Source organism: Curcuma longa, chromosome 5, assembly GCF_044706935.1.
Source record: "Curcuma longa cultivar G26 ecotype Majalengka, Jawa Barat chromosome 5, ITB_CL_G26_1.1, whole genome shotgun sequence".
In the NCBI taxonomy this organism is placed as follows: domain Eukaryota; kingdom Viridiplantae; phylum Streptophyta; class Magnoliopsida; order Zingiberales; family Zingiberaceae; genus Curcuma; species Curcuma longa.
Window position 1 is genome coordinate 12,708,872 of NC_133865.1, and position 19,104 is coordinate 12,727,975.

The 19,104-nt window shown below is 37.1% G+C and overlaps 1 protein-coding gene and 2 pseudogenes across 1 annotated transcript; all 3 read right to left on the bottom strand.

The window, feature by feature from the left end:
- Window positions 1-2,688: 2,688 nt before the first annotated feature.
- LOC141829907 (uncharacterized) lies at window positions 2,689-5,545 on the bottom strand (annotated as a pseudogene).
- Window positions 5,546-5,575: 30 nt separating this feature from the next.
- Window positions 5,576-7,988, bottom strand: LOC141829908 (uncharacterized; annotated as a pseudogene).
- Window positions 7,989-14,992: 7,004 nt separating this feature from the next.
- LOC141828859 (putative pentatricopeptide repeat-containing protein At3g01580) lies at window positions 14,993-17,115 on the bottom strand. The gene has a single exon (XM_074716245.1). It carries the CDS (start codon window positions 17,113-17,115, stop codon window positions 15,001-15,003), a length of 2,115 nt encoding a protein of 704 aa, XP_074572346.1. The 3' UTR covers window positions 14,993-15,000.
- Window positions 17,116-19,104: the final 1,989 nt, after the last annotated feature.

Sequence of the window (19,104 nt, forward strand, 5' to 3'; positions counted from 1 at the left end):
TATATATATATATATATATATATATATATATATATATATATATATATTTATATATTTATTTATTTATAGATTTGAGGTTCACTTTCCAACATAAAAATAAGAAAAGTGGCACCAAAGAATTCTTTTACATGATCTTTTTTTATGTCGTCTAAGGTCAATCTCATCTAATTTATTTTGTTCTTGTTCTAGTGTTTCATATGTTTGTTTTAAGAAATTTGCATTCTCTTTGGCCTTAAAGGGAAATACATGTTCAAAGAAGGAAGATTTTTTTGATCAAATAATCATGTTCTTGTATATCTGTTATCTAAGACTCATTCAAAAGGAATCAATAAACACTATTATCAAATGCATATTTAATAAATATGCAATCAATAGCTTTGATCCTATCTTTATTTTTTTTTGAATTAAACATTATTATTTTAATAAGATACCCTATAAATATTTATAATAAACTTTCATTCAAATTCATAATTCATAGGGCACCAAAACTAATTTATTATCAATGTAGCTTCCCCTCTCACATGTTCTATAGCAATTCAGAATTTAATAGAAGAATATTCATCATCTCTTTCAAGATATATATATTTTTTATTTTAGTAACACCATTTTACTGAGGAGATTATGGAGTTGTTGTTTCATGTCTAATTTCATATTCAGTACAAAACTCAATGAATGGTGATTCATGTTCATCTCCTCGAATACTTCTTACCATCTTAATTCTCTTATTAAGTGGACTTTCAATCTCATATTTATATAAAATAAATTTTTCTATAAGTTCATCTTTACTTTTGAAAAAAATATACAGAATAAAAATTTGTGTTATTGTCAACAAAGTTATTACTACATGTTTATACACTTTTTAGGCCACACATCTGTATACATCAAGCCAAATGATTCACTATTCGTTTCAACATGTTGAAAAGAAAACCATATTAATTTTGTCTCAACAAAAATTTCACACTTGTATTTCAAATTAATTTGGAATATAGACATGTTTTTCAAGTTAATTAATCTACATACTATACCATAATTAACATGTCTTAGTCTATCATGTCACAAGTTGGAAGACTCAAATAAGGAAGCAGAAGGGTTTTTCATTTTATTGATTTTAGGTTTAATGATTATTATGTTGAGTTTAAAACCCATCATTCACACCCTTCCCTTCAAACATTCGATTTTTTGATAGAATTATTCTATCTAACTCAAATACAATGTGAAAATCATACTTAAAAATAACCTGGACACTAAATTTTTTTGAATATCCAAAACATACAAGATATTGCCGAGAGTTAGTTCTTTTCTAGAGATCATCTTCAGAACTAGTTTACCCTATCCCTTGATGTCTGAGTAGTCACATGAACAACTTTTACCATATTTATTCTTCAAAGTTATGCAACAACTCCTTATTAGAGCACATATTTCTAGTGGTATTAATATCAATCCACCACTATCTCGGGTTTGAACTTATTAGGTTCACTTCTGAAACCACAACACAAAGGTTCATATTTGACACCTCGGTTGAGATTTTATCCACCAAATTGTCCTCTTAATTTCTCCTCGGTTTCTTATATTCCAAGGATTTATTACCCACTCGATCACAATAGTAGCATTTTTTTTTGGAGATTTTTCTTTCAAAAGCACCTCCTTTGGTCCCAATTTAGCCCTTTTCCTAGATGATTCAATGTCCTTCCTTTTTGAGTTAGGTCGTGCTCGATTATATTGGCTTTAGCAGTAGAGGAGAGAATATTCTTTTGTCTGAATTCTTATTGTCTTTTTTGTTGTGAAGTCTAACAATGAGTTCTTCAACACTCATCCAGGTGACTATTTTGACAAGAGGTTATGAGCAGTGGAGAAATGGTGAAGCAAACCTCTTAATCACAAGAGGAATGGTTGGTAGACTCTCAAACACTCCTAACGTAGGATTTGCCTATGAAGTTCAAGGGGTTGTTGACTATCTGACTAGTCATGGGGTTCAGGCACTACCAGGCCGAAGGTATTCAACTTCTCATTTGCAGGGATTAAACTGGATGACAACTTCCTTTTTGAGTTAGGTCATGACTAGTCATGAGGAAGATGATTATTGGGCAACCATACAGTATATGGCAGCGATGACAACACCTGAAATAGTAACACCTGAAATAGTAACACCTGAGATGCCAGCTGAAGAATCATTACCACCATTAAGGCATTATTTGTGGGACGAGGAGGGAACTTCTACTTAAGCAATATAAAACGCGCGGAACTTCTACTTAAGCAAAGAGAAATAATGCAAGACTCTTCAAACTTAGCAAGATTCAAATTGCAAAAGTAGGGAACTTACAAACTGTAGGACTTGTTTTCACAGGACTCACAAGACTCGTAATCGAAGTAAGGCTTGTAGTAAGATGTACTGCGTGCCTTGCAACGAAGTAATACACACACTTATATAGAGAGAGAAGGTAAGGAGGAAAGATAAGAATCGGGTACTCATTGGGCCCCATCGACATTCTTATCAATTCCCCTTTTACAGATGCCTCTTCCACTAGCACACCAATAATTCATAGCAATGCTAATATTCCCAGATGGACGGCTCCCCGAGGCCAATCCATTCAGGAATCTTTTATTTTATTTTTTCCTCCACTCAGTGACATAAAGGAGGAATAATAGTACCTATATTATTAAAGCAAAGGTCCACCACGTCCGCACCTTTCACTGTAGTCGAAAAGTAGCGGTTCTGATTGTTGCTTCACGGGTAAGGTTTGCAGCAGATTCGAGCTGGTCATTGATCTGCTTGACAACTGGGTACCAATTATCATAAAAGTTGTTTCCTGTAGTGCTCCGTCTTTTTCTGAATTCTTGCAGCTTAAGGAAGTGCAACGTGCGGTATTGTTCCATTGCTTTGATGACGTGTTCCGCAGCTTGCTGCTCCAATTCATACAGCTGTTGCTGTATTTCTTTGTATTCTGCGAGGTACTCGTTGAGAGATACTCCTTGCTGGTCCCGCATACACTGATAATGCAGGAGGTGAAGATATCGGTTATCCAGCCTGTCAATACTTGTAAACTCTGGATCAGTTGCCCATGAGCCTCTGGGCTTGGCTTCTGCTGGAACTCCTGTAGGGCTGGAGTTATCATGTCCAGGTCGTCGATTACTGCATCCGGCCATCCTGTAGGAATAAGACAAGTTATTAAACGAGATAATGCATCAGCTACCTGGTTGTCCTTGCCATCTATATGCTCAAAGTGAATAGGAATCCCCATGCCAGTTATGAAATCAGTAAAAGCCAACCAGCGAACCCTCGATGGCTTATTACTAGGAGATTTCTGGAAGAAGCTAATAATGGCCTGACAATCAGTGCGAATTACCAACTCCTCTTTGTCCAGAAAATATATTTTTAATGCCTCCAAAGAATTCATTACTGCATGAATTTCAGCATCAATAGTGGACTTAGGAGGATTAAACTTGCCACTTGCATATGCACATATTTTCTCACAGGATTTTGGATCAAATTTATGGGGCTTCCATTTGCAGATACCACCCCAACCATCCATACATCCATCAGTTTCAAGAATAATATAGCAATCTTCAGGTGGAATTTCCAGAGCCGGTAATCTTTTTCACTATGGACTTGATCTGCTTAACAAGCTTCCAATCCTGAGAATTCATTCGCTTGTCACCATTTGGGCTGGTCTTTGCATATAACGGCCCAAGTAATTTTCCCAGATTAGGGATATAATTTCTGGCATAGTTTAATAGACCCAACCAAGACCTCATTCCTTTCTTTGAAAGTAATTCCTTCTCCTGGAAATCCGTGATCTTTGTGATGATGTGAGGCTGAAGTTTAATTTTGCTGTTTCCCAACACTGCTCCCAGAAACTCTATTTCAGGAACACCAATTTTCATTTTTGTAGGGCTTAAGACTAAGCCATTCTTTTTGCAAATATCCAGCATTATTCTGAGATGTTTTGCATGGTCCTTTTCATTCTGAGAGAAAACCAGAATATCATCAATATAAACTGCTATAAATTCACTGGTCCCTTTAAAACAGTTATCCATTTTTCTCTGAAAAACTGCAGGTGCATTCTTGAGACCAAATGGCATAACTAACCATTCATAAAGCCCATCAGGAACCCAAAAGGCTGTCCATTCAATTGAGTCAGGATGCATAGCAACCTGATGAAAACCACTCTTTAAATCAAATTTTGAATAAATTTGACTTTTACCAACCTTTTGAAGAATTGTTTTTATCCCTGGCAAACTGTATTGATCCTTGTGAGTAATATCATTAAGGCGCTTATAATTGAAAACCATTCTTTCTTTGCCTTTAACCTCCTTTGCCTGTCTTTGGATCAATATAAGTACCTGAATTCACAATAATAGCTGTAGTTCTATGCCTACTCTTACTAGGCCTGATAACCTTTAATTCTAGCAGAGCTTCAATATGTCTGGTAAAAGACTGCTTCTGAGAAGGTGTTAAATTCTTCAAAGGTCTATCTTCAATAGTAAAATCAGGATTTTTAATATCAAGATGACAAACAATTTGATTTTTAGACCAGTGCTGCAAAGGATTTTCTCCAATATATCCTTGTTCTTTTAATTCACTAAGGAGTGGTTCAAGATGTACCTTAAAGCTTTCCTGAGTTTGACCAATAGAATAAGCAATCATCTCCTTGATTTGAATATATTCATCCTCATCCATATCCAATTCTTCAATAGCTGCAGCAGATGTAACAGCAGGTAAAGTGTTAATGGTGGTTATATTCTTATAGAAAGTTACCACGTTTCCTTCAATCCGAACTCCTCCATGCATAGCTCGGATAAAATTGCATCCGATGATCATCTGAATACCATCACCAAGAATCATAGGAAAACTATAAGTATATGGAATTCTGAATATGTTTTCACCTACGAACATCCTTCCTTGCTTCATTTTCATGTTAGCAGTCTGCTGAGAGTTAATACCACTGAATTTTACCATAAATGTATTTTCCTCCAAGGCAGATGCTGGGACTGAATTCTTGTCTACACAACAGGTTGTAGCTCCAGTATCAAGAATAGCCTTCAATGAGAATTTAGGAATACCTGGAATATCAATTTCAACCAACAAGTTGTATAGCATATTTTTAATCAATCTGGGTCCCCCACCAGTTAAGTTACTTATTTGTTCTCCCAATATAATATTGGCGAATTCCTCTTCATCTTCCTCAAGAATTTCCTTTCCTTTTTCTGGGTTTAATTCCTGAAATTCTTTTTCCAAATCTTTAGTTAAGACTGATTCATATTGAGATTTGTAGAATTTTACCTCATTCTGCAATCTTTCAATTTCTCCTTCACACCATGAGATATAGTACTGCTGCTCTTTCAAGGAGTTTGTAAGGTAGAAAAGGCGCCGGTGCAGAAGGTGCAACAGGTACTTCCTTCATGAAGTAATATGGACCGCATAGATTACAAGATGTAATCAGACATTTTGGGCAATGAATCCTAGCCCTCTGCATTGTAATTCTTTTGCAACAGGTGCAAGCATTTGGTTGTGGGGGAACAATTACCTCATTATGGTGCCAATCATGCTGACAGTTTAATTGTTCATCTGTTACTTTTACTTGAGGTCGATAACCTCCATCAACCTGCCCAAGCATAAATGCAGATTCATTTAATAAAAGGGTCTGGACTGACCTTTGTAAATCCTCAGTGCCCTCTTCTCCTTCTGAAATGCTGAAAATAGCATCACTTTGATTCTCACCTTCCTGTACTGACAAGGATTTCACAATCTTCCGGAAGATCAAGTTGCTCAAAGATTGCAACTCTTTTAACATTTCTTCTTTCATTAGGACATTCCCTTGCAAAATGTCCCTCCTGTCCACATAAATAACACTTACACTTTTTGTTTCTGATCAAATGCTTCCTCTTTTCTATTCTCGCATGAGTTGCATGAGGCTTGCCCTTGTAAGTTTTTGATCTTCTAACTCCATACGTCTTTGGTCCTTTATAATATCCTGGAATAGGAATCTGCTTGCAGAATGATAGGTTCTTAAGATTTCTTTTGTACGCTGCATCCCTGCATTCCTGCTCAAGAAATTCATAAGCAAAAAGTATTCTAGGTAATACTCCAACTGTTAGTCCAGAATATTTCTCATCATAAGCAGCTTTAATCCTGTCTCCCAGGTCATCTGGCATTTTAAGCCAAAGTTTTTCTGATAATTCTGGTCCTGCATATAGCCTACCAGTTTTTGTAGCTAACCTTTTGAAATCATTCAGATAACTGACAATGTCTTTAACATTGTCACAAGACAATTTCTCCAAGTCTTTGTAGGCTTTATTTTGAATAGCTGTAGACCCTTGAGCTGGATCTTCTGAAGAAAATACCCTTCTGATCTGAGACAATATATTCTGAGTTCCATCCCTTCCATCACTGGTGCTTACTAAACCTTCATATTCTTGAGGGTAGCTCATCCTCCATTGTATCCAGACTAACTTTTCAGTTTCTCCCAAGAGATTTTCTATATACTCAGCTTTATCTCTTCCGTCAGTAAAGGCTTGACTTGCAACATGATTCTTTGTAATTGACTCCCATCGAGAAAAGACATCATGAAATAAACCAATTTGTTCTGGAATTACGAACATTGCACCTCCTTGCTGTTGAGCTGAAGGGAGGGTCCACATCTCATTATTACTTCCACCTCTGAATCTGGTCCTTGGAGGTTGTGCTCATAAATAGGTTGAGGTCGTTCTGGCCTCTTGATCAGCAGGTGGATACCCAGGAGGTCCCATAGCAACATCTTTTGCTGGGGTATATGGAGATGTTACTGCACTTGTTGAAGAATAAATATGCTGATCCTTTTTTCTTGCCTCCTGGTTTTCTGAAAACTTCCTTCAGTATTGGATAGTCCAGTTCAGAAAAACTGCTATCGCCTGATGATACCCTTCTTCTGTTTCATCTTTGATTGGTTTCTTTTCATCGGATTAAACTTCTGAATCCGGATTAATTAGACTTCAGGTGGATTTTTCATCATCGTTCGTTGGCTTAGGTGTTTCCTCTGTCAAAGATCAAGTGAGATTTATTATGGTAAGATAAAAGAGCATCTTCTACTATCATCATTTAAAGTTCAACCCATTAAACTTCTCGGGTCTACTTGTGATTGATTGGAAGCAGCACAATTAGGGTAGAAGGGGCTTGAATCCCAGATGTTGACAAGGGTAGCTTTATCAAGGATGAACCAAGGCTATGATAATCATAGTTTCCTAAACCCTATATATTCAAATGGATGATCATTTTTTATGACACATTAGCTAACCCACCACTAGTAATTAAGCATAATATATGACAAACTGATTTGTACCTGAACGTTGTCACGAAAGCAAAGAAAAGAGGAGGAATAGAAGAAGATTTCTTATTAGATGATGTTGTTTGGATTGAGGAAATGAGCTTATATTTATAGGCTCAAAATCCATTGGTGATCACAGATTAATGACTTTGTAACTCTCGGAGTTTGTAACTCTTGCATTAATGACCATTAATACGTCCATTTCATGCACTACAAGAAAAAGTAGCTCGATCGCTATTTACAAATAGCGATCGATTAGCAACGGATCAAATTCGTGTTAAAAAATCAGTTGTTGACATCATTTAGCAATGGAATTAAATTTTCATCGTTAATTAACGACGGATAATTAAACTTCCGTCGCTAATGTTAGCTATGGACTTAAACATCCGTCGTTATAATTAGCGATGGATAACTTAACTTCCATCGCTAATATAGTAAACAGAATGTACTGTTTTGTCTCAGATCTAGCAACGAACGTTTAATTCTGTTGCTAATATTGACGACGGTAGTTTAATTTTCCATCGCTAATTAGCAATAGAAATTTAATTTTTCATCGCCAATTAACGATGAGAGTTTAATTTTTCGTCTCTAATTAGCGACGAAAGTTTAATTTTTGTCTTTAATTAGCAATGAAAATTTAATATTCCATCACTAAAGTCCTTATAAATTTTGGCAAAACCTCTCCATTTTCACATTTTTTTATTTACATTTACATAATCAAACAATATATCATCACAAACCATGGGGGTTCACAATACAATCACATTCACAACACTTCCCTTTCAATGTATCAAATCCCCAACTCACACATCCACAACTTATTCACAAATCCACATATACACAAACAAAATAATATACACTAAAAAGGATACATCTCAAAACCAATCTAATAAATTTTCAACTTTAATCCCAACATATCAAATCCAATACAATAAATATTTAATATCTTAAATTTTAACTACCAACATATAATTTTAGTACATTATAATATGTACTAAAATTTTCTTTTTACATGTGTATAAGATTTTAACTTTGGCATAAAGACATACTATTGTAGTTTTACAAACAATGTTTGTAAATATGATGTATGACTCTATATTTTGAGTCATAAGGTTGAATCATATTTTACCACTATGGTTTAACATAAAGCATCAGTAAACATGATTTGGACCTAGTCGAGTCATAGGGATGATACTCGAAAATGAACATGTACAGATCACATTTCGTATCATTTTCATACACACATCCACATTTTATCTATGTCATTAATAAAATTAGAACTATGATTACTATTGAGTCTTGTTATAGTTATAGTAACTCTAACTTCTTTTGTCCTGTATTAATTAAATTAATGGATCAAATTATTTACGAGGTATTTAACCTATAAAATTTTGACATGTTGAGTTCAACTAAGGTATTGTGTAGTATATACAATATCAAATATAGCCTAAGTGGAAGATTGAAAGATTAAATCTCCATTTGGTGGGCATATACTTGAAGTAACAACACACAACAATTGTCATTAAGAAATTAAACCTCAATTAAGTGATCTAATGCTTGATGCATGAAAGAGAGTGTATACTATTGGATGTGGATTCAATATGTCGATCTAATAACTCGATTCGTTGTTAACGGATTATGAGCTTTAAGTGGATGATCCTTGCAGGATAGGCCAAGGTATATAAGGAAGAAGGTCAAACTTGATTTGAGCATCTTGATCTTGACTTTGGCGTCTTCTTCTTCCTCCTCTCTTCCCCATTGAAAAGGAACTTTAGATGTCGCTCATTCTTGCAGAAGACTCTACTACGCTTGCAGGAACTCCGATCAACGACAAGTAAGACGCAATGACATTACCTCTCGATTCAGGTCAGTCATTCAATTGTCGTTGCATTCAATTTTTCAATTTTAGCCTTATAGACAATGATAACTAGATCTTGTAGATACATCATTGATTTAGTTTGATGTATCACTAATGTTTTCACAATCTAGACTAGTATTGGTTTTTATTATGAAGGCACATCTAGCATGTGTAAGGTTTTAATTTCTCTAACGTCTCGATCATTGAATTAGGAACTTCATATTCTCACTTTTTGGCGTTTTAGATGGTGGCAAGACAATTTTGTCTTGCAACAAAACTTCCCCTTCACTTTTCTTGAAATGCTCGGCCTAAGATATCAAGTTGAGACGGTTGGGTTTTTCTTACCCTACTTCTAAGATATCAAGTTAAGACAGTTGAGTTTTGTTGGTGCAATCTTTGCCCCAAGAGCATTCAGTTTCAATGTTTGGCTAAACCATGTTTAAAGTTAGGCAATACTTGTGATTTAACATGTTTAATGCAAGTTTACAGAAAAGTCCAGGTTGAAGACTTGGCAAGGACAAGTCCAAGTGGGAAGTCTTGGCAAAGGAAAAGTCTAAGTGGGAAGTCTTGGCAAAAGAAAAGTCCAAGGGGGAAGTCTTGGCAAAAGAAAAGTCCAAGTGGGTAGTCTTGGCAAGGAGAAGTCCAAGGTTGATCTTGGCAAAGACTTGACATGATGAAGCTGATGGAAGCATCTCAAGCTAGTGCGAGGATGATGGAGCATCCAGGGGAGGCACGAGGCTATAGGAGGTGTTTGAAGGCCGAGGTCAAGGTCAAGAGAAGCTGAAATGAGATTTTTCAACTTTACCAGTCGACTGGCCCTGCCAGCAGTCGACTGCTCATAAATCAGACTTACACAGAAAAATCAGTCGAGCCAGAGGAAGACAGGAGTCAGTCGACTGGAGTATTGGAGTCGACTGATGCCAGTCGACTGGTCTTGGATCAGTCGACTGATATTTGAACGTTGGAAAAAGATGGCAAGCATTTAATGCGCTTTAATGCAAGATTTTGTTGCCGATTGAAGCCATCAGTCGACTGGCCCTGCCAGCAGTCGACTGATGTTGCAGAATTATAAAAGAAACCTGCTCGAGATCTGATCAAGAATTCTACCATTCTTTTGTCTCTTTGCGCTTCTTTTGAGAACTTGTTGTTCTCTGATTCTTTGCTTTCTTCTTCTCCTCCAAAACATTATTTCACATCATTTTTGAGGAGAACGAAAAGGTTGTAAAGGTTTCTCCGCCTTCGAGGTTTTCGAGAAGGAGACGATTCATAGTGCAGCGGGTGTGTGCGTGCGTGTGGATCCTTGGAGTAGTCACCTCTGTGGAGGTGGATACCAAGTAAACGAACCGGGTTAGCGTTGATTTATTGTTTTCTCTATTATATTTTGCTTCCGCTAACACTCTTGCAGAGAAACAATCAAAGAAGATTCGAAAAACGCTATTTACCCCTCTCTAGCGAACCAATCGATCCCAACAAATTTTTCTTACCCTACACTTTGGGTCTTTCCTTTATAAGATTAGTTCATAGTAGTGAGTATTTCGAGGTTTTATGGTTGATTCATGGCCACTCCTCGAGTCTGTCTACCTTTGTTGGTTATGGAGGTGCAGTTTGGATGGCAAATTCTCGATAGGTTTGCCTTACCTTATGTTGATGAGTAGGGGGTGTGTTGATGATCAAGCACATTTGGTGTGGCAGTCGTTGTTTGTTCCTGAAGTTGAGGTTTTTATTAGGTTTCACTTTAGGAGTACATTCAGTACCAAATTGGAAATAAATACCAAAAACATTTTAAGAAAGGGGATCTTCTAGCTCAAATACTCTTGTGCCCTTTGTGGAAATGGAGCTGAACAATCAAGACATCGTTTGTCTCGAGGTTTTATGGTTGATTCATGGCCACTCCTCGAGTCTGTCTTGTTGGGTTGCAAGGATACAAACATAGTCCCATATCTAAAGTACATAGAAAAGATCATAGGGATTAAAAGGATGGAAAGTATCTCAATTGGTATAAGGTCTTTTGGGGAGAGCCCAAGAACAAAGCCATGAGAGTTTAGGCCCAAAGTGGACAATATCATACCATTGTGGAGATATTTTGATTCCATCGGTACTAACAAGTGGTATCAGAGTGAGACCACTCTTCACCGGACTAACAGCCGGATGAGCCATGATCCAGATCTAACCATGTGGTTTGAACCTTAAACAAAGAAAGTAGGTGCTCCCATGTCTGAATTAAGAGGACCAGACACCAGGTGAGAAGTCCTAGTAGGTCGGATGGACCGAGAGGCAAAAAGTTCTAGTTGCGACTAGGTGGGAAGTCCTAGTAGGTCGGGTGGACTGAGGGGCAAAAAATTCTAGTTGCGGCTGGTGGGAAGTCCTAGTAGGTCGAGTGGACCAAGGGGCAAAAAGTCCTGGTGGGTCGAGGATTCAGACATCAAAAACAACGTTGAGGGGGGTCTATGGTCCTTTGTTTGAGGGGGGGATTGTTGGGTTGCAAGGGTGCAAACATAGTCCCACATCTAAAGTACATGGAAAAGATCATGGGATTAAAAGATGAAAAATATCTCCATTGGTATGAGGCCTTTTGGGGAAAGCCCAAGAACAAAGCCATGAGGGTTTAGGCCCAAAGTGGACAATATCATACCATTGTGGAGATATTTTGATTCCATCGGTACTAACATGTCTGCCTTTGTTGGTTGTGGAGGTGCAGTTTGGATGGCAAATTCTCGATAGGTTTGCCTTATCTTATGTCGATGAGTAGGGGGCGTGTTGATGATCAAGCACATTTGGTGTGGAAGTCGTTGTTTGTTCTTGAAGTTGAGGTTTTTAATAGGCTTCACTTTAGGAGTACATTCAGTACCAAATTGGAACTAAATACCAAAAACATTTTAAGAAAGGGGATCTTCTAGCTCAAATACTCTTGTGCCCTTTGTGGAAATGGAGCTGAACAATCAAGACATCGTTTGTCTCGAGGTTTTATGGTTGATTCATGGCCACTCCTCAAGTCTATCTACCTTTGTTGGTTGTGGAGGTGCAGTTTGGATGGCAAATTCTCGATAGGTTTGCCTTACCTTATGTCGATGAGTAGGGGGCGTGTTGATGATCAAGCACATTTGGTGTGACAGTCGTTGTTTGTTCCTGAAGTTGAGGTTTTTATTAGGCTTCACTTTAGGAGTACATTCAGTACCAAATTGGAACTAAATACCAAAAACATTTTAAGAAAGGGGATCTTCTAGCTCAAATACTCTTGTGCCCTTTGTGGAAATGGAGCTGAACAATCAAGACATCGTTTGTCATGTTTTTTCTAGGGAGTTGTAGGAGGATGAAATATTGTGTACTCCTATTTATTTCTGTTTGACACCTCCAGCTGTGATCTCAGTTGAGAGTTGAAACCTAGGAGTCACATTGCTCTCGTAGGAAGGAAGCTTTGAGTCATCATACCCTCATCCATACACAACTCTACTCGATTTGGTCGACTAGATGTGCACACAATCTTTGGCAACCTAGGGTTGATGCTTTATCTTTGCAGTCAATCCATGAAGGAAGCTCATAGACTCTTAGGGTTACAGTTATGACAAGAATTGCCCTGGTTTTGGGGTGCTTAATCACTCTTCCATGTATCTTGACACCTCAACTCATGTAATTCATGATTGCATATATAGCATTAGGATACTTAAAATCTTACATATACACAATTAGGGAATTTTCCTTTCCTAAAAGAAATAAAATCATTTAAGTTGGCAAGAGTTTGATTGTCCTTAACTTTTAAGCATTATATGAAGGTTTTTAAATTTGATCAACTATTGAAGTTTCATTAATCTTCTTTGATAAATTTATTTATTTAATAGGATCTGACAATTGAATATTTTAGAATGATATCTGATTAGGAAAAAAAAGATGATTGATATGAATTAAAATGCAAAATGAAAAAAAAGTTAGAAAATGAAAGTAACAATTGCTAAACAATAATAAGGACAACTTCAAACATATAATTTTAGTCTACAGGTATTTCAAATTAACGATACTGATGAAAATCCAAAGGTTTAGCAGTATTAAATTTTGTGATGAGAAATATGCTATCTCATTATTTTGAAGGGGTAAATTTGCATTTGCCCCTTCCCTATTGAATTCCATAATTCTTGCTGCACCATTACTCTAACCACCTCTTTGTGAAATAGTTTAGCCACATGCAAATCACTATATTTTTCAGAACAAGAAGTCAGTCAGTTTTATAATTACAGAAATAAAGCTTTATTTAGCAGCAAAATGAAGTCATACTTTCACCATGAATTTAGCAGCAAAGATGTATAGTTTTTTCTCTATGTTTTAGTTCCAAGCTGTCTGAACCACAAGTACACTCAACTGAAATGATGAATGCTATGAGGATGAACCCAAACTAATGAGAAGCTTGATTGAGCAATCACCAAACTGTGAGAATTTTGATTGTTAAGGTGAAAAACAAAAAAATATTGGAGACCATGTTTTTTCAGTCAAATTGAAGACCAAGTTTCAGGATTCATAATGCTTCCCTTGACTGTTGTATTTGGTTAATAACAAAATGGTGCAAGTCCTTTCCTTTTTCCTGCTTCTGCAAAGCAATATTGCAGTTTCACATTAGTGTTGTGCTGAATGAAACACATGGTCCTCTACAATAACACCAGAATCTATGGTTCCTGAGGATACATTATCAGATGCATAAAATAAGGATGTATTTCCTATATAAAATGAAGCAGTATAAAAAATTGCACCATAAAAGAAAACTCAAACTCAGCAAGAAGGAAAATATTATAAATCAAAGCAAAACATTTACTAACCTGAATTAAAAGGTTATCAACCAGAGTGAGATGATAGATTCAGGGACATTCTGCCAACACTCTGAGAGTCACAAGTAGCAGTTCCCATAATTAAATCATTTGTTTTGAGCTTCTCTTAGTTAATTATATAGTCTCACTTTTGGCGCACCGAATAATGCCAGAGTCCAGACTGGGGCCTTGCTTTACACAGATTGATCGAGAAAATTTTGATTAGCCCTGAATTGTGGGATCAAAACTTGCATGGGGGATTTTCTTACATATATACTTAAAAAATGATAGTTCTGAATTGTCAAAGAAATTAATCTCTAGTTGTACTTCTTGGACCATTTCCTGCTAGCCCTCGTGCCTTCTCAATGAAATTTCGCTCTGAGGATGAAGTAGATCCTTTCAGGCTGCAGGAAAATACAGTGATAAAATTAATAATAAATATAAACCCTGAACTGAAATTGTGAAGCAGGATGATGGTGGTATGCTCATGAAAGGCATGCATCGGTTTAAGGAACCATTAGCAAACATTAAAACCCCTATGGGCATGGACATGTGGATAATTCTAGCACAGGAAGGTATTATTAATTTTGACAAGAAGCTGTAAAGCCCAAGGGCAGTCTTTTGGAAAAGCCTTGAAAAGAATATAACATTGACTAAAGTTGATAAGTTGTCCACGTAATATTATAGCGAAACAACTGATTCATCGCTACATTAAAGGAAAACAAGAATGAAATTCTCATGTTATCTTCTAATCGCCATAAAAAATTTGTTTGAAGTTTGATCATTTCAATGTTATATAAGGGGGATTGTAGAGAAAACTTTTTTTACATGAATTAATTTAAATTATCAAGCATGCATAAATTCAACTACAGAAATTCAGTAGCTTTGATTAGGTAAAATAAAATGTAGATCATACCATATGTATTGACAAACTGGTCTATTCAAATTGTTCTTTCTTCTAAATTCAGTTGCATATTTCTGCAAAGCGGATTGGGCTTAATCTTCTACCACTCTTTGAAAAACTTATCATAATCAAGCTCCAGCGAGATTTTCACAACCCATAGACATGTGAGCTTATACCAGAAAACTGACCTTCCTCTCTCATCTTTACTGTCAATTCCCTCAATAACCCACATATTTTTTCCTGCCCTTGCTGGAACTTCTCGCCAGCTAAGAAAGTGTGGACCTCATTATTCACCTCAACAAAACTATATCCAGGTATCTTCCTTATTCCTCTCTCTTCCATTGCTTTCTTAACCCCAATCATCTGGTCCCACTTCTCATCAAAAGCATATATATTTGAGAGAAGGTTATAGTGTGCAGCATGCTCGGTCTCCATCTTTAGTAGATTTCTTGCCACCAATTCACCCATATGAATGTCATGATGTTTCATACAAGCAGCAAGCAGTGCACACCGAATGTCAGGGCTGACAGGGCTTGGCATGTGTTCAATGAGTAACAAGGCCTCTTGCAATTTCCCAGCACGTCCAAGGAGATCAACCATGATACTGTAATGCTCTAAACAAGGTTTGACCCCAAAAACATGGTTCATGCTATCGAAAATCCTTCTCCCTTCCTCAAGCAAACCAGCATGACTGCACGCAGACAATATTGTGACAAATGTAACTGCATTAGGTGCAATTGATGTTTGGATCATGTGCTCAAAAGTTGCAATTGCCCGAACTCCAAGACCATGCATTCCATATGCAGCTATCATAGAACTCCACAATACTACATCCTTCTCATCTGTGATTTGGAACACTTTGGCAGCATTATCCAAGCAGCCACACTTGGAATACAGATCAACGACTGCAGAACTAACAAAAACCTTTTTGTCGAAACCACTCTTAATTAAGAATCCATGGAGACAGAGAGCTTGGCCAAGATTTCCTAATTGTGAACTCGCTGTGAGAACCTTCACCATTGTGACAGCATCAGGATTAGGTCCATCTGATAATAACTCCTGGAACATTTTCAGAGATTCATTGGCCATACCATTTTGAGTCATACCACTAATGACAGCAGCCCATGTAACTACATCCTTCTCAGGCATTTTATGGAATATATCTATTGCATCAGGAGAACATGAACACTTCATGTACATGTCAATAAGTGCAGTTGAAACAGCCAACTCTGAATCATATCCTCTACGGGTTGCAAATTCATGCACCTTTCTACCTTCATTGAGATCAAGAGTCAATGCACATGCTTGAAGCACACTAACCAAAGTAACAGAATTAGGTTCTACTCCATCCTCAATCATCTTCTTATACATCTTCAAAGCTGCAGGGCCATCCCCATTCTGAGCATAACATGTAATCATGGAGCTCCAAGTAATAACATCTCTAACATGCATTTTGTCAAACAATTTTCTTGCTGCATTAATCTCACCCAATTTAGCATATAAGTTCAGGACGGAATTTGCAAGTGGCAAATCGTACTCAAAGCCCATTCGAACCAAAAATCCGTGGCAGGATTTTCCAGAAAGAAGGTTGCCTAACTGTCCAAGTGCAGATACCACACTGATGAGTGTGACAGGACTAGGAATTATATTCTTCCCGACCACGTTCCGGGAAAAGAATGACAAGGCCTCTTCTGCATTTCCATTCTTCGTGTACCCAGTGATCACCGAAGTCTGAAGCACCAAGTCTGGCGCAGTGAATTCCTCGAGCACCATGACGGCATCGCCCATTTTCCGGCACCTGCAGTACAACTCCACTAGAGACGAACCAACAAACATGTCAGAGAAAGCTTCTCCCATTTTGATGGAGCGACAGTGGACAGTTTGGCCAGAGCGCAATTCCGAGAGTGCGGCGCACGCTTTCAGCGCGACAGTGAAAGTGAATTGATCCGGGCGGCCATGCAGTGACCAAGAATTGATCATGCGGCGGAAAAGCCTAAGCGTTTCAATCCACTGACCGGCATGAGAGTGAGCTCGAAGAATGGCGTTGTAGAGGAAAGTATTCGGGTGGGGAATTTCGTCAAACAACTGGCGGGCATGCTGAGTGTGGCTCAGTCTGGCGTATGCAGATGTCAGGCGGGTGGCGAAGAAGCAATCGGCGACGGCAAGTAGACCAGAACGGAGGAGGAGGTAGTGGAGGGAAGCCAAGGACTTGGCATCAGTGGAGGATGCGACGAGCTTGGACAAGCATTCGCTACTTCTCATGTATTCTTCAATGGCGGCAGCCGCGACACAAAATTATTCCTTAAACCCATATAATTTATCTAAATGTTAATTACTAATTTATTACATTCCTCATTTATTCATTTCCGTTTATGATAAAGTTTTGTACATATAAAATCTGAATTCAATCAATAAAAACTATGAACTTTTATAAACTTTTATATTTAAAAAAAAATTATATTTGAAAATTTCAGATTTATTAGTTTAAAATATTTAGAAATATAAAACATTTAGTTTAATAAAATTAAATTATTGTTAGAGATAGAAATGATAAAGATTTAATTGATTTTAATAATACATTATAGTATAGTGATAATTTTATTATTTAATAATTAAAATAAAATATATTACATGATATGTTATTTGATTTGTTAAACGATAGTATTGCTTCGTCATCGTATATCAATAAAATATTATTATAATATTATCGGGCTTTCTTAGTCAAATATTAATAAATTAACTAATAATAGTTAACAATAATATAAATGCTCAATAATTGTAAAAATTGTAGTAGTAATAATACTATTAAAAGTAATAATAATAGTGAATAATTAATCATAATACTATACTAATAAAGTTAAAATAACAATAAATAATAATAATTTATTTGCATAAATCTGTCATTCTTAATTTAACTTTTTGAAAATGGAAAATTTTCATCTTATGATATTTTTACAATATCATTTTTTAAAAATTAACTTACCTGATGCAACGGTAGGAATTTACCCCCGATGATGTGATGATAGAAATCCATCTCATATTCAAAAGTGATGATGTCGAAGTTTTCTCCTCGCTTTCTTCTCGTAACGTAATCGACTATGCAAAGAATAACATGCGTCAAAGGACTCGTTGGGAATACCACAGGTCCTTACAATGGTTAAGTCATCATGGAGCCCCCAAATAGTATAATAGAAAGAAGAAAGGATAAACAATTGAGTAAAAGCGGGTGATATCCGATAGTAGAGAGTCCTCCTCCCCTTACTTTGTATAGGGAGAAAAGCTCCTACCTCACTAAAGGACGTCATTGTAGCTGTCATGTCCCTTTACATTATGGTAACTATCGTCTCCTTTCGTATTATGGTAATTGTGTGTCCCTTTGCATGTCAGAAGATTGGAAGGTTGAATCAGCGGCAAGTCGAGAAGTCAAGGGATAGGACCATCTCAGTAGGTCGAGAGGTCGGACCAGTGGCAAGTCGGACCAACTCGATAAGTCGAGAAGTTGACATGTCGGCGCAACAGGTCAGACCAGCTTGGCAAGTTGGATATTGATGATATTTGCATTGACTAAATCCTGAACACACCACATGGCTCCTGCATATCTGCATTGACCGAGTTCTAAACCTACCACATGGCCCCTGCATATCTACGTTGACCGAGTTCTAAACCTGTCACATGGCCCCTGTATATCGGTGTTAATCAAGTCTTGAACTTGCTACATGATTAGATCGCAAACTTCCTCCCTAAGTCTAGTCGAAAAAAGGTGCAGTCCAACTAATTAGACAATTGTCTTGTCAACGACTTTGAGGTCCTTGACATCATAGTTCATGTGGCTGAGATGTTGGGAGCAAAGGAGAAGAGCAAGAGGGAGCAGTTGGTGGCCGAGGTGGAGCACATCATGGTAAAGCTAGAACGAAAAGCTACAATTCTTATTAAAAATTGGAAATAAATGCTATCGAACCTTGTGTGAAGATAATGACTCAAAGCTTGCCAAGGCTGAGGGCGAGAAACCAATCCATGACTAAGTCTTAATTGCAAGAATAAGTGTCGACTCTGTCCGAGACAAAGGAGTTAGTTGTAGGTCACCTTGTCCTGACGGAGGAATTTAGTTGGAGGCGACTGCCCCTAATAGAGGAATTTAGTTGTAGGTAACTTTGATATAGTTGTAAGCACTTTGTTTTTGACAGAGAAATTTAACTAGATGTGACTCTATCTTCGCAGAGGAATGATGTGACTCTATCTTCGCAGAGGAAT

What these genes read in the sequence shown, in the direction of transcription:
- LOC141828859 (XM_074716245.1), bottom strand. Translation starts at nt 17,115, where the DNA reads ATGAGAAGTAGCGAATGCTTGTCCAAGCTCGTCGCATCCTCCACTGAT.